Source organism: Oncorhynchus mykiss, chromosome 6, assembly GCF_013265735.2.
Source record: "Oncorhynchus mykiss isolate Arlee chromosome 6, USDA_OmykA_1.1, whole genome shotgun sequence".
NCBI lineage: Eukaryota > Metazoa > Chordata > Actinopteri > Salmoniformes > Salmonidae > Oncorhynchus > Oncorhynchus mykiss.
Window position 1 is genome coordinate 32,970,560 of NC_048570.1, and position 15,388 is coordinate 32,985,947.

At 47.0% G+C, this 15,388-nt stretch overlaps 1 protein-coding gene across 3 annotated transcripts in view; it reads left to right on the plus strand.

The window, feature by feature from the left end:
* The window catches only part of sv2ca (synaptic vesicle glycoprotein 2Ca), a 34,258-nt gene that overhangs the window by 698 nt on the left and 18,172 nt on the right, over window positions 1–15,388 (plus strand). The window contains exons 2-3 of one of the 3 annotated variants that reach the window (XM_036979939.1): window positions 243–481; window positions 7,814–8,613. In XM_036979939.1, coding sequence (XP_036835834.1) covers window positions 8,007–8,613 — 607 coding nt within the window. In that variant the 5' untranslated portion in view covers window positions 243–481; window positions 7,814–8,006. Of the gene's footprint in view, window positions 1–242; window positions 482–7,813; window positions 8,614–15,388 lie in introns of those variants that run through there. The other 2 variants (XM_036979938.1, XM_036979940.1) reach the window with 2 other exon arrangements.

Below are 15,388 nucleotides of genomic sequence, written 5' to 3' on the forward strand. Positions count from 1 at the left end.
ATAAATGTGCTTCGAACCATCCAGATACATTACTTGGAGTATATATAGGCTTCAATTGGGACACTAGCCTATAATGTAGGTTAACATCAAAGAGACAAGTTCGGTTTTAGTCATGTAACATTGTGCCTACCCCTTTACAGACCCACCAAGCAAAGTCATGATGCCCATGATATCTGCTCTTCATTACATTTTATTTCAATTGAAGTCGATAGTTGTTACAGTCTCACATCTCTGTCTGACAGGAGCTCTCGGCTGCGGTGAATTAGTAGGCTATCACATGGCCGGTTACCCGGAGCGTTTATAGCACTCTGCATTACCGCCAAAAAGAGCGCGAGGCTGCGGGTACAGTAGCGTGCTGGGTGGGTACTGAGTCATCCGTGGACTGCACCTCAGAAAATGCAACGACTGATAGGCAGGCTACCAAGGAGCATGGCCAGTGAACCGGAAATCTGCATCAAAATCCTCTGTAGGAGCACTATAGGTAGGCTTGCTTGGCAACATTTAAAGGGTAGGGAGCGTACACCTAACCACATGAAACAAATGTATTTGCATTAGTATATGCATCAAAAGTCCCAATGCAAAGTTACACCTCGCTTTTTATATATAAAAAAAGTGATCAGAATTCCCGAAGAATGCCAAAGTCATGTCAGGGAGTGATGTAATATGGAGGACCTGGAAAGCAAGCCTATTCCCTATAATGTAAACTCCAACAGAAATAACTTCAAAAGTATAACTTCAAATGAAACCAAATCGTTTGCACTCATGACTACTGGTTTCAATTGCATTTTCAGCCAATTTACAAGCAAATACTTGATGAATTTATTGTTACAAATCAGCTTGCAAGGTTGCTAGCCAACTAGCCTGCTAATGTTAGCCTTACTAGCCTGCTAACATTAGCCCTACCAGCCTGCAAACGTTACTTTAACACTCCATTAGTCATCCAGTTGCTATCAACACCTAGCTTACAGCTACATTGAAGTAAACCAATGTTTTGGAAATACATATTTCTATCTAACCCGTTATCAAATAATGTTACCGGTACTTAAAGTTATCTTAGTCAGCAAGCCAGACAGCTAAAGTTAGTTATTGTAGCCTGCAAGCTAGCCTATACAGATAACTACCCAAGTTTACCAATGTTGACCATCACCACGGTCAACATAGCTAAGTAGTAAGCCAGAGAACAACTTGTCTAGCACAGGTAGGAACCCACAAAACACACACAAATACACCACCAGATATAATGTAGAGAGAGCGGAGAAATGCAGATTGACGGCTGTGTTAACGGAGAGAGGCCTTCAGAGGGAGAGGATGTTTCACCAGCCGAGGGAGAGTCAGCTAATCCAATGCGATTTAATGAGGTAAATTCACATTGAATTTACCCGGTTCATGTACATCACTGCTGACACTTGCGGTGTACCGGCAGGTTGGTAGGAAACAGAGGTTGCAGGGTTCACATTCACACATGGCACAGCACCTGGTTTCATTCAGTCTCATTCCGAATCCTGCCTTCCACTGGTTAAACTAAGCCATCAAAGTCATCTGGGGTGAAATGAGCACTGCACACAGTAGATGTGCGCACGGTTCCCTTACTCCAATCTGCTCGCTTCAACCGGACAAACCAGTCCCACTTCAAAGCTAGCTTCTTATTTTTGGGCAACAAATTAGTCGTAACCTCGTCCTTGTGGGTATTACTGCAGTGTGTGGGTATTACTGTACTAGCTACGAATGACAGAAAACGAATACAACACTCGCTCGCTAGCTCATCCACTGCTAAGTGCACAGAACAAGAGATGATGCAGTTTTTCGCATGCATGTACAGTGCATTCGGAAAGTATTCAGACCCTTTGACTTTTTCCACATGTTGTTACGTTACAGACTTATTCTAAAATTGGTCACTTGCTCAGTTTGGAGACCTTTAATGGTGCAGACTTTTTTTGTTACCCTTCCCTAGATCTGTGCATCTCGGAGCTCTATGGACAATTCCTTCAACCTCATGGCTTGGTTTTTGCTCTGACATACACTGTCAACTGTGGGACCTTATAAAGACAGGTGTGTGCCTTTCCAAATCATGTCCAATACATTTTATTTACTACAGGTGGACTCCAATCAAGTTGTAGAAACATCTCAAGTATAATCAATGGAAACAGGATGCACCTGAGCTCAATTTCGAGTCTCATAGCACAGGGTCGGAATACTTATGTAAATAAAGCTTTATAAATTTGGCAAAAAAATGGAAAAACCTGTTTTCGCTTTGTCATTATGGGGTATTATGTATATATTGATGAGGATTTTGTTTTATATAATCCATTTTAGAATACGGCTGTAATGTAACAAAATGGGAAAAGTCAAGGGGTCTGAATACTTTCCGAATGCAGTGTATATGGTTTCTTCTTCGTGGATGTACATAGTAGCTCACTAATGCCAACACTTGGTTTTGAATGTAATTACATGCATTGCTAGTAGCTAACCGGTTCGCCATATGACATTGACAATAGTTCATTGTGGGTAGTTCTGAAGATATCCAAAAATAAGTTCAGAAATATTTCAAAACCCCAAAACATACTTATTTTTGGAATTATGGGAAACCACACCATGACTACGAACTAAGTTAATAAGTCTTTGACAATACTACGTTGTTACTTGGTGAGTAAAAACTCATGCTTCCTACCCTTTACGTTGTCTTCAAAACAGCTTGACAGATTTTCATGGGCGGTGTTGTCTGTCTGTAGTCAGTTGGTGGGAAACAAGAGACAGTTTTTCTTTATCCTCAATTGACTTTTAATGGTGTTGACAGCTAAATTAAGCCATGTGTAAACTGTGGCTTTCAGATTCAGGAAAAAGCTCCTGGAAGTTCTCCAATCAGTTAACCAATCAATCACCAATCAATCCCAAATCTTATAGTTTTGTTACTCAAATCTAAACCCAAATCTTTTTCCCCCAGGTGGACCATACACTCTAGCAACCCCTCTCGACTCAAAGTTACATCATTGAGAGAGGTAGTTAATTGACACTGGTCCAATGACAATGCAGTAAAAGTGGAGGCCTCCAAATAGACCCAGTGAGTCAGCCATGCAAGTAACCCTGTCTAAGCACTAAGCAAATTAACAATTTACAGATACATCATTTGTATATCTGGGATGATTGAACCTGGTAATGTAATTACTTGGCATCATACAGTAATGTTATTCAGCCACGACCTCTGAACTTCACATTGTATCTCCAGTTAACATTTGAACCAGATCATTTTCTGCAAAAATGTCCTGCATAAATCCTTTAATCTCTTCACACATACATGTGTGTCTCCATTTTCACAATTTTCTCTCTTGGTGTAACTTGTGGTGGTACAAAGAAGTCCCCTTCGTAACTAGTGTCAGGCTGGTGAATCACTGCCAAAGATTATAGTGTGCTCGCCGTCTTCTCTGTTCGAGCTCTCTGTGTTTCCTAGCTCTGCAGTGAGGGGCTGGCATGGCTTGGTGACCATATGTCCACCGCTCAGATCAAACAGGAACCCGTGTGTGTCTCCACTGGGAACCAAGGGACAACACATACAGTACACTGTTTGGATCCTCCCTCCCTCCCTGACTCAAATGTGACTCTGTTAACTATTATGTGACATAGTAATAGTAAACGGGTACTAGGTAATATTGTAATACAAATCCAAAAGATGAACAGGGTGCAGTTATCTGATATCCCATTGGCCATTATCTCCTGCATCTGTGAAATCTGCCGGATGTGTGTATACTACCTTGGCTTGAACTGTGAATGCTCTATATGGGATCCTTCAGCTTTATTGTAGGTCACAACATAGTGTGTGTAGAGTGCATATATAAGTGCCGTTCATTTTGACCAGCACCATCACGTGACGTCACAACATCATTACTTCCATTCACTGCAGTGGTGAGGGAACTATCTATTATTATAAGCATGGGGTGAATTCCAACTGTATGTCTTATCTTCACTCAGCACGAGATTCATTGAAGTCAACAATAATATTTATAATTCTTGTTCTTACAGAGAAAAAAGGTATTGCCAACTTGCAAAAGTTGACTTCAAGCCATTCGCCATCATCAATATATCCTTGTGAAGGTTGACTCTGCACTACAGAGCACTATTGAAGCAGGTTTCCTCCAGGTCTAATCTGTGTACCCACATGACTAGTTTGCCTTAGCTCTCTTCCATTCCTCTCTCACTTTCTTTACTCTCCTATAATCTCTCTCACTCATCCCCCTCTTCACTCCCTTCAACCCTCTCTCTTTCTTTCCTGCCATCCCCTCTCCTCTTTCATCTCAACTCTTTCTCCCTCTCCCCATCTCACCTCCATACCGCTCCTCTCATCCCCCTGTCTCCATACCACTCCCTTTTCCTATCCCTCTTTATACATCTCTCTTTTCTATGTATTCCACCATTCTGCTCTCTCTCTCTCTCTCTCTCTCTCTCTCTCTCTCTCTCACTCTCTCTCTCTCAGTAATGGCATCAGTGTCTGATGAAATCTCCTAACTGAAGACATTCCAATCTCAGGCTCCATCTTGCAGATGAGGTCATGTACTCTCCGTTTTGATGCTGGATGTCCTCCCCTCTTTCAAAGGGGAGGACATCCACAAGTCAAACATGACTAGGATGGAATATATTAATAATTTCTGTTTAAATAGATTGCTTCCCCTATATTGCTATTATATCCACCATAGGATTTTATGATCTCGTGGAAATAAAGGAGTTGTTCACTGCCTTCAGTAGGTGTGGATCAGGAAACCTGTAAACTCTTCCTGCAAGCTTTTGTTTTTCATTCTAACCTCCTACTTGTAAAAGTAAAATGGCCTTGTGTCAGGTGATCTGTGTCATGAATTCAGGCAAAATTGAGAAAGCAACATATTGTGATATAAACTAACTGTGGGGCACCAAGACCCATTTGCTTGCAACACTGCTGAAGACACAAATGGCCAACACGATACATTGAATGTAAAACCAATGTTGCTAGCTAGAAGCTATATCTCTTCGAGTCTTGACTCAGATGGAATGGAGTGCAGGAACTCCTGAGTCAGTGATATACTCAACTAATCATGGTCCTAATGGATCTATAGCTCTTAGCATTGTTGATCTCAGCCAACCCAAAGTAGTTTTTTCCCTGTTAACCCCTCTGTATGCCAGTCCATACTCTCCCGTGACAGTGGTACCCCGCTAGTGCAATCTCTGGGCGTTGATTGCCTTGTCAGGCCTGGTGCAGGATGACATCACAGTGTGAACTGAAATGGGTTTGGTAGGAATGGAGGAGATGGAGAATGATGGGGGTGGGGATGTGGCATTACAACCAAGTAGAGACTTATTTTTTTGGTTGGTACATTTTTTTGTAAAAACATCCCTTTTCAATCAGTACACACATTAATGGATAAAAAAAAATAAATCATTTTGACACATTTTTCACACTTGGTAGGAAGGTACATAGGGCCTAGTTTGGTGAAATGCCTTACCTACTGTACATAGTTAGGGCAGTTAGATATGTTTGAAGACTAACTAGGTAGAGGTTTGGAGTGATAACTAGTTAGTTAGTTTGACAGGTGGATACGAGGGGATGGTGGAGGGAGAGGTTGAATGGAAGGGTGTAAATGAACAGAAGAAAGTAGTGTGAGGTACAATGGATAGAAAAGGGGAACACGGTAGGGGAGTGATAGACAGATCAGATGTGAGGAGAGGGACGTAGGAGTGGTATGATAGATGGCAGTGAGACTGCCCCTGTTGGTCTGGCTGTCTGTGCTGTCTCGGTCTCGTCAGTGGTGGTCAGGTGAGGTGGACTGTGAGGGCCTTGGTATGCACACATGTCTTCAATGATCCTCATCACCACTGACAGGGGGGCTTGGACTCTGCTCCACAGACTCTCTGACAGACAGATGCTGGACACACACACACATACACACACACACACATAACCCACCGTGTGTGTGTGATCAGTGTGTGTGTGTGAGAGAGAGAGAGTGCATGAGAGAGTGTGCGTCTGTGTGTGTGAGTGTTTGTGTGCTTGCTTACTTTGCATTTAGAGGTGCTTGTGTATGTGTGAGCACCCAACTCATGACCTGCATGAAACACTAGGAAGCGTCAATGTCTTGAGAGTCTGTCAGGAGTCTTGACAAGCCACTGGCAGCGCCTGACTCTGAGTTCACATAACAGAAGCATTAAAAGTGCAAGCTTCGCTGTCAAGATAAACTGCAGAATGGGCTCCAATAGTAGAGTAGCACAGTATAGCAGGGGGGTTGAGAGAGACAGGTTTGCATATTAAATCTCTGAAGATGGTTATTTAACTTCACCTAACCTGAGTGTATTCTGTAATACAGCTCAGCGATGTTCATCAAACTAAGGTTCTCTGCAAAAAAAGAATCCCAATAACGAGAACGACAAAGCAGTAACACACAGAACCCTGTACTAGTCACAATGATGAATAACACAGGCAATATGACCAGTACATATAAAAGGAGACTTGGTCTTAACTGCAGAAGCCAGCCAGAGACAGAAGGGATTAGCAGAGTCACCTTGAATCAGCGGTGTCATTCTGCCCAGTAAAATTGTATAATGGGAGCTGGAGCCTGGGAGGTGATTTGTGGCCTCCTGACAGAGCTTCAGTGTTCATTAGGCCCTGTGGAGAGCAGCTCAGAGACACACGGAATGGATGCAGAGATCCACACACCCACACTTGTTAATTAAAGGTACACAAAAATATAACATTTCAGCACTTATAATTTTACAGAATAAGGACACGCCTCTCAGTCTCTACCAGAATCAAAGCCTTCTTCCATTGGATAATTGCTTGACAGTTCCCAATTAACTTATTTCTTCCCTCCAATCACCAATGTATATTTTATGCAGCTGTAGTATGAAATAGTTCAGCCAGGGCGATTAAGTCAATCTGTGATGTACTGTAGGTCTTGGTTTACACTTTGATCCTTCACAATGAATCACTCCAGGGTTATGTTGGGGTCACACTCCTGCCTGCTAACCTAATGTAGCAGGCGTAAAGGAAACACCTGAACGGCAATTCTTTCTTTCTGATCCTGACGAGAGGGGAGGTTCTCTTCTGCACTATTCAACCAATCCAGTAAATGTGGAGGAGGAGTTAAGATGGAGTGTGGCGTTGTTAACGTCCAAAAGCGGAAGTCACGTCACAGGCTCTCTTTCCATTTCCCCTGAAAACCGGATGCATCCGGCTGTTTCCACTCTGCTGAGGGTGCACTCTTGCCAACCCAGGCCTCCTCTGACTGGGAGGGTTTCCCCCTGCCCATTGTGAGTGTGTCCTAGTTCATGTGTATGAAATCAGTGACATTGCCAAATCAATTTCCTTCGAGCACACAGTGTGTATGTGTTTGTACATTATGCTGGTGACACAGAGGCCATTTGCTTTCAGTGTTTCCCGTGGATCCTCCTCATGCATGGATTTAAGGATGACACTACGGTTCCGCTTGGGTCACCACACCTGCTCTTATATACCAGAACCTTGATCATGACTCAGCACATTTCCTGTCTCTGTTTAAGACCTGAGACTGAAGGAGACTCATGAAATATAGAACAGGGGAGCTCTCCTGGAAATGCAATACACTTCATGAATATAAACTGTGTAATACGGCCAAAGCCATTTTCTTTACATCACTCAAGGAAATGATTAAAGGGGAAAGGGGCAGGCAGGCAGGACAGCGAGCGAATGTTTAAGAGAGTTAGGTGTCAGAGCTGTTTTCCTGCAACATCTGTTTGTCTGGTTATGAATGCAGCTGTCGAAACTTCCCGAGTTATTCACCTCTCTCTCTCTCTCTTTTCCTCTTTCTCTCTTCCACAGCTTGACCAATGAACACCACAGCCAGTGAGGGTAACTTCCTGTTGTGACTGCAGACTTCAGGGTTTTCCCTGTTGCATCTCCAGACCCACCACTCTGATCTGCTCCCAAACCTCTCTGCCGGATTCCATCCATCTCCCTCCGCCCTCTTCTTACCCCCCTGTACTCCCACCCCTGAACGTCCATCAGAGCTAAAATGGACGACAGCTACGAAAGCAGGACTTCCTTAGTGAAGGGGGCCAAGGACATCGTCAAGGAGGCCAAGCGGCACGCTGTGAAAAAGGTCAACAAGGTCGTGGACAGCACCACAGACGAGTACTCCCAGCGCAAATATAGCCGTTTCGAGGACGAGGTGGACGAGGGGGACGACTTTTACCGTAACCCTCCCAGGCAGGACGGAGGCTACAATGACAACGACCAAGCCAGTGATGCCAGCGACGCCACAGAGGGCCATGATGACGAAGATGAGATCTACGAAGGGGAGTACCAGGGAATCCCAGCGGCCGGAGACAGGCGGGCCAGGGAGGGGCAGGTGGCTCTGGGGCAGCCCGTCACAGACAGCCTGAAGGACCGTAAGGAGCTGGAGCAGGAGAGGCAGGCGGACGAGGAGGAACTGGCCCAGCAGTATGAGCTGATCATCCAGGAGTGTGGCCACGGCAGGTTCCAGTGGCAGCTGTTCCTGGTGCTGGGCCTGGCCCTCATGTCGGATGGGGTGGAGGTGTTCGTGGTGGGGTTCGTTCTACCCAGCGCCGAGACGGACATGTGTGCTCTGGGTGGCTCCAACTCCAGATCTGGATGGCTAGGTAAGCCATGTGTGTGTTTAAAACATGAGTGCTTAGCAGTTTCTGTAAACTTCTGTAAGATCACAACAGGTTTAAATTACGATTGTCCACAGAGTACCGTGTAATGGTACGTTGGTTTCTGTGTCCTTGTTGAGGGACTAGTTTTCCCAATGTGTTCACTTGGAGTCACACTAGTCCAGATGGCTGCAGGTCTGTAATCCATCACTATCGAGTCTGACATGACATATGTGTCTGGGGGCTGCCTGTGTTAATGTCATATTGTAAAAACATAGAATCAGTCAGCCCTCCACCCCCTGCACAGTGAGACATGGCACTACTACTTTCACTGCTCCATGCTCTGCTTACCCTTATTCATGTTCCCTCCCTCCCTCCCTCCCTCCCTCTCTCGCTCCCTCCCTCCCGCCCTCCCTCCCTCCCTCCCTCCCTCCCTCCCTCCCTCCCACTCCCTCCCTCCCTCCCACTCCCTCCCTCCCCAGATGAGGTGACTCAGGCTGAACGGGATTGTGTTTGTCTGTGTGTATTGTGGAGTTACTTTGACCTTGTTGGAGTCCAATGTGATCATCATCAGATGTGTCTCTTTTGATTTAGTTTTGTCATTTTTATTTTTCAGAGCGGGGTTAGAGCTACAGAAATATGAAAATAAACCCGCCCGCGTCCTCCCGTCCCACCCGGAAACGATGATTTTCTGTGGAATATTTAATTACACATCTGTGCATTTTGTATACAAACAACACCAATGTCAGTGCTTTGTTGGTTAGTTAGTTCAACCTGAGTTTACTTAGTTGTTTCCATGCAGACCCATCGCAGGGAAACATGAATAACATCCCAGAGACTGAGGCTTTGTATCGCAAGCTGGTCAAACTGAGCCCAGTGTAACAGGATAATACAATCTGAAAAATGAAATGAAATCAATCAGATTAAATTACAGAATAAAATTTGTACCTAACAGGATCCCACAGGAATCTTAACTGCTGCATGGGAACGATGGAGGAATGAGAAAGTACCTCACTGTATCACTTTTCACCTCCTCTGTTTTCTTCCCTTTCTCTTTCTGTAACTCTCTTTCCCTTTCCTTTCTTAGTCTCTTTCTCCTTTGTTCTCCCTCCTTTTTTTGTCTCCTTCATTCTCTCTTTACATCCTCCATCCTTTTACCACTTCCTTCCTTCCTCCCTCCCATCTCTCTCTCTCTCTCTCTCTCTCTCTCTCTCTCCCTCCCATCTCTCTCTCTCTCTCCCTCCCATCTCTCTCTCTGTCTCTCCCTGTCTCCCCCCCCCCCCCCCCCCCCCCCCCGTCTCTCTCTCTGTATATGGTAGCCAGCTGGCAGGCTGTGAGTATCTGCGTGGTCCAGGCCAGGGGCAGCTGAGCATGGCTAAACTGCAGTGAGATAGCAGTGCCACTGCAGAGATTACCCGCTGCTACCGCAGAGAGAGTGTGTGTGGTAGAGGGCTGTGGGGTGGGAGAGCGTGTGTGTGTGTGTGTGTGTGTGTGTGTGTGTGGGGGGGGGGGTTCTCTTATCGAGCACTCAGAGTATCAAAATACTTCACGCCTATCTGGTCATTACCCTTGATGCAAGGGAGCTTAGAAGCATTACTTAGCTGAATGAGTCATCCCATTGTGCTTGCACCCCTGGGCCCAAGATAAGTATAATTTCATAAAGATTTCATTGAAATCTTTGCTACCCCCACCAACCAAAAATGTGACAAAGAGACCCAATCTTTTTTTCTGCAGAGGTGGTGGTTTTCTTACGGCAAAAGAGGGGGCACGAATCCCATCAAGCCTGACATGATCTGGTACAAATGTGATTACACGCTGCTCAGTGTAAAGGAGCTGAAAAGAAGAGAGGAGAGGAGGGGGAAAGGAGAGTGGAGGAGAGGAGAGGAAAGGAAAGAAGAGGAAAGATATGGGAAAGAAGAGGAGGACACAAGCAGAAAAAGAAGAGCAGGGAGAGATCAGCACAGTGAGAAAGAAAGCAGACAGGAAATGAAAGAAGATCTGAAGAGAGGAGAGGAGAAAAGAGACGAGAGGATAGGTAAAGAGAGAGTATGAAAACAGTAAAAAATACAAATAAAAGGAAATCACCAGACCGTTGTTTACAGTGACAGAATTAGCTTCAGACAGGCACGCCGTACTCCCCTATATTCAGACAGGCACGCCGTACTCCCCTATATTCAGACAGGCACGCCGTACTCCCCTATATTCAGACAGGCACGCCGTACTCCCCTATATTCAGACAGGCACGCCGTACTCCCCTATATTCAGACAGGCACGTCGTACTCCCCTATATTCAGACAGGCACACCGTACTCCCCTATATTCAGACAGGCACGCCGTACTCCCCTATATTCAGACAGGCACGTCGTACTCCCCTATATTCAGACAGGCACGCCGTACTCCCCTATATTCAGACAGGCACGCCGTACTCCCCTATATTCAGACAGGCACGCCGTACTCCCCTATATTCAGACAGGCACGTCATACTCCCCTATATTCAGACAGGCACGCCGTACTCCCCTATATTCAGACAGGCACGCCGTACTCCCCTATATTCAGACAGGCACGCCGTACTCCCCTATATTCAGACAGGCACGCCGTACTCCCCTATATTCAGACAGGCACGCCGTACTCCCCTATATTCAGACAGGCACGCCGTACTCCCCTATATTCAGACAGGCACGCCGTACTCCCCTATATTCAGACAGGCACGCCGTACTCCCCTATATTCAGACAGGCACGCCGTACTCCCCTATATTCAGACAGGCACGCCGTACTCCCCTATATTCAGACAGGCACGCCGTACTCCCCTATATTCAGACAGGCACGCCGTACTCCCCTATATTCAGACAGGCACGTCGTACTCCCCTATATTCAGACAGGCACGCCGTACTCCCCTATATTCAGACAGGCACGCCGTACTCCCCTATATTCAGACAGGCACGCCGTACTCCCCTATATTCAGACAGGCACGCCGTACTCCCCTATATTCAGACAGGCACGCCGTACTCCCCTATATTCAGACAGGCACGCCGTACTCCCCTATATTCAGACAGGCACGCCGTACTCCCCTATATTCAGACAGGCACGCCGTACTCCCCTATATTCAGACAGGCACGCCGTACTCCCCTATATTCAGACAGGCACGCCGTACTCCCCTATATTCAGACAGGCACGCCGTACTCCCCTATATTCAGACAGGCACGCCGTACTCCCCTATATTCAGACAGGCACGTCGTACTCCCCTATATTCAGACAGGCACGCCGTACTCCCCTATATTCAGACAGGCACGCCGTACTCCCCTATATTCAGACAGGCACGCCGTACTCCCCTATATTCAGACAGGCACGTCGTACTCCCCTATATTCAGACAGGCACGCCGTACTTCCCTATATTCAGACAGGCACGCCATACTCCCCTATATTCAGACAGGCACGCCGTACTCCCCTATATTCAGACAGGCACGCCGTACTCCCCTATATTCAGACAGGCACGCCGTACTCCCCTATATTCAGACAGGCACGCCGTACTCCCCTATATTCAGACAGGCACGCACGCCGTACTCCCCTATATTCAGACAGGCACGCCGTACTCCCCTATATTCAGACAGGCACGCCGTACTCCCCTATATTCAGACAGGCACGCCGTACTCCCCTATATTCAGACAGGCACGCCGTACTCCCCTATATTCAGACAGGCACGCCGTACTCCCCTATATTCAGACAGGCACGCCGTACTCCCCTATATTCAGACAGGCACGCCGTACTCCCCTATATTCAGACAGGCACGCCGTACTCCCCTATATTCAGACATTCACGCCGTACTCCCCTATATTCAGACAGGCACGCCGTACTCCCCTATATTCAGACAGGCACGCCGTACTCCCCTATATTCAGACAGGCACGCCGTACTCCCCTATATTCAGACAGGCACGCCGTACTCCCCTATATTCAGACAGGCACGCCGTACTCCCCTATATTCAGACAGGCACGCCGTACTCCCCTATATTCAGACAGGCACGCCGTACTCCCCTATATTCAGACAGGCACGTCGTACTCCCCTATATTCAGACAGGCTCGCCGTACTCCCCTATATTCAGACAGGCACGCCGTACTCCCCTATATTCAGACAGGCACGCCGTACTCCCCTATATTCAGACAGGCACGCCGTACTCCCCTATATTCAGACAGGCACGCCGTACTCCCCTATATTCAGACAGGCACGTCGTACTCCCCTATATTCAGACAGGCTCGCCGTACTCCCCTATATTCAGACAGGCACGCCGTACTCCCCTATATTCAGACAGGCACGCCGTACTCCCCTATATTCAGACAGGCACGCCGTACTCCCCTATATTCAGACAGGCACGCCGTACTCCCCTATATTCAGACAGGCACGCCGTACTCCCCTATATTCAGACAGGCACGCCGTACTCCCCTATATTCAGACAGGCACGCACGCCGTACTCCCCTATATTCAGACAGGCACGCCGTACTCCCCTATATTCAGACAGGCACGCCGTACTCCCCTATATTCAGACAGGCACGCCGTACTCCCCTATATTCAGACAGGCACGCCGTACTCCCCTATATTCAGACAGGCACGCCGTACTCCCCTATATTCAGACAGGCACGCCGTACTCCCCTATATTCAGACATTCACGCCGTACTCCCCTATATTCAGACAGGCACGCCGTACTCCCCTATATTCAGACAGGCACGCCGTACTCCCCTATATTCAGACAGGCACGCCGTACTCCCCTATATTCAGACAGGCACGCCGTACTCCCCTATATTCAGACAGGCACGCCGTACTCCCCTATATTCAGACAGGCACGCCGTACTCCCCTATATTCAGACAGGCACGTCGTACTCCCCTATATTCAGACAGGCTCGCCGTACTCCCCTATATTCAGACAGGCACGCCGTACTCCCCTATATTCAGACAGGCACGCCGTACTCCCCTATATTCAGACAGGCACGCCGTACTCCCCTATATGCAGTATGAATAGAACAGGGCAAGCGTTTTGTGTGGCGCTGAAACAGTTTACCCCTCTAAGAGTGAAGAGCATCAAAGCGTGAAATCGGAAAAGAGACCATGATGCAGCTGAGCGCTCTTACTACTCTTAGGGGGCTCCTCAGGATCTGACAGCACAAAAAACACCACCACCATGCCCCCCCCCTCTCTCTTCACTTCCTCTCATACACCCTTTCTCTGAACTCCGTTTCCTCTCTTTTTCGTTATTTCTCACTCTCTTATTCTTCACTCCTTTCCGCTTTTTCCGAACTTCTCTCCCTCGTACTCCTCTCACTATGCTAATTTTCTCTGGCCTTTTCTATTTGTTTACATCCTTTTCCTTCCCCTTCTCCATCTGCCCTGTTCTCCTCCCCATTACAATTTATTTTATTATCTCTTTCTTTTTGCCCTTCATTGTCAAGTTTACAAGAGCTGCTGAATCATGATCCTTAACTGTGTGTGTGTGTGTGTGTGTTTTGCCACACTGTTCAGCTCCAGTACCTCTCCCTTTAGGGTTTGTGTGTTGGTGCGTGTCTGACTGTTTGTTGAACATTTCCCTGTTTTGTAGATGTGTTTTGACATATCCGTGAGTGCTTTGGGACAGTTGTGTCTGAGAGTTCTGATGCAGCGTGTTTTGTATGGGACGATGTAGAGTTTCGTTGCCATGCAGTTAACCTGTCCAAATTCAAATACTGTATATTCTCTTCACTTTTGGGACCAGAGGCACACCACCCTGCTGGCTAGCCTCTGAAGCTAAACAGGGTTGGTCCTGGTCGGTCCCTGGATGGGAGACCAGATGTTGCTGAAAGTGGTGTTGGAGGGCTCGGTAGGAGGCACTCTTTCCTCGGGTCGAAAAGAAATATCCCAGGGCAGTGTAGTAGGGTGTCTTTTTTTCTGTCAAAGATTCAGTCTCGTTTCACCCTGTTGAGAGAACCCAATCACCCAGACAGTCATGTTGTTTCACCACCTCCTGCTTGGCCACAGATCACCTCATCATCACAACTCTCCTCTCTCACACCTTCTAGCACCCAACAGGGAATAGAAACACACACGTTCACCCTGCCTTTCCCCAGCTATTCTAGATGTGACCTGTGTATAAATGATGTCATCTATCTCTCCAACCGCCAGGCTTCTGGGCAATAGCCTATAGAACTAGACTTTTTACCAGTGAATAGGCTCGGACGCCCAGGCTTTGCTCACGTGGTTTCTATACGGAAGGTAAGGTTGAAAGCCTGTGACAGAGGATAACATGTGAATTGACTTGACCCTCTGTTGGCCTGCAGGTTTGAATGAAGCTGCGTTTAACACCCCCCCCCCCCCCCCCCCCCCCCCCCCCCCCCGCCACTCCCCCATGACAGGACAGGGAGTGGCTACAGATAACGGGGAGCACTGAGCCACTCTGACAAACGGTCTGCCTCTAAGCTAGCCTTAACTGAGGGGTGAATGTCTATTTGGTCATATCTATTCCTGTATCATTTAGTCTAGCAGTACTTTATTTAGTAACCATGTGTAATGTGTGTGGAACGAACATTCCTAAATGCACTAGTATCATACTTCTTAGAAAGTGTGGCCAACCCTGTTTTCACCACCAGATGCTCTGTCCACTGCTGCTTCCTTCTGCAGAACAGTTTGTGCAGCGTAATAATTTCTTGGGTTCTACAGGAGCAAACTAGCACCTACAAAAGTGCCTGGTCATAACAAGAGTAGCAGGGGACTATAGTCTGTAGACTAGAGGCTGCACAGTTAAAGAGAAATTGTCTGAAGTCAT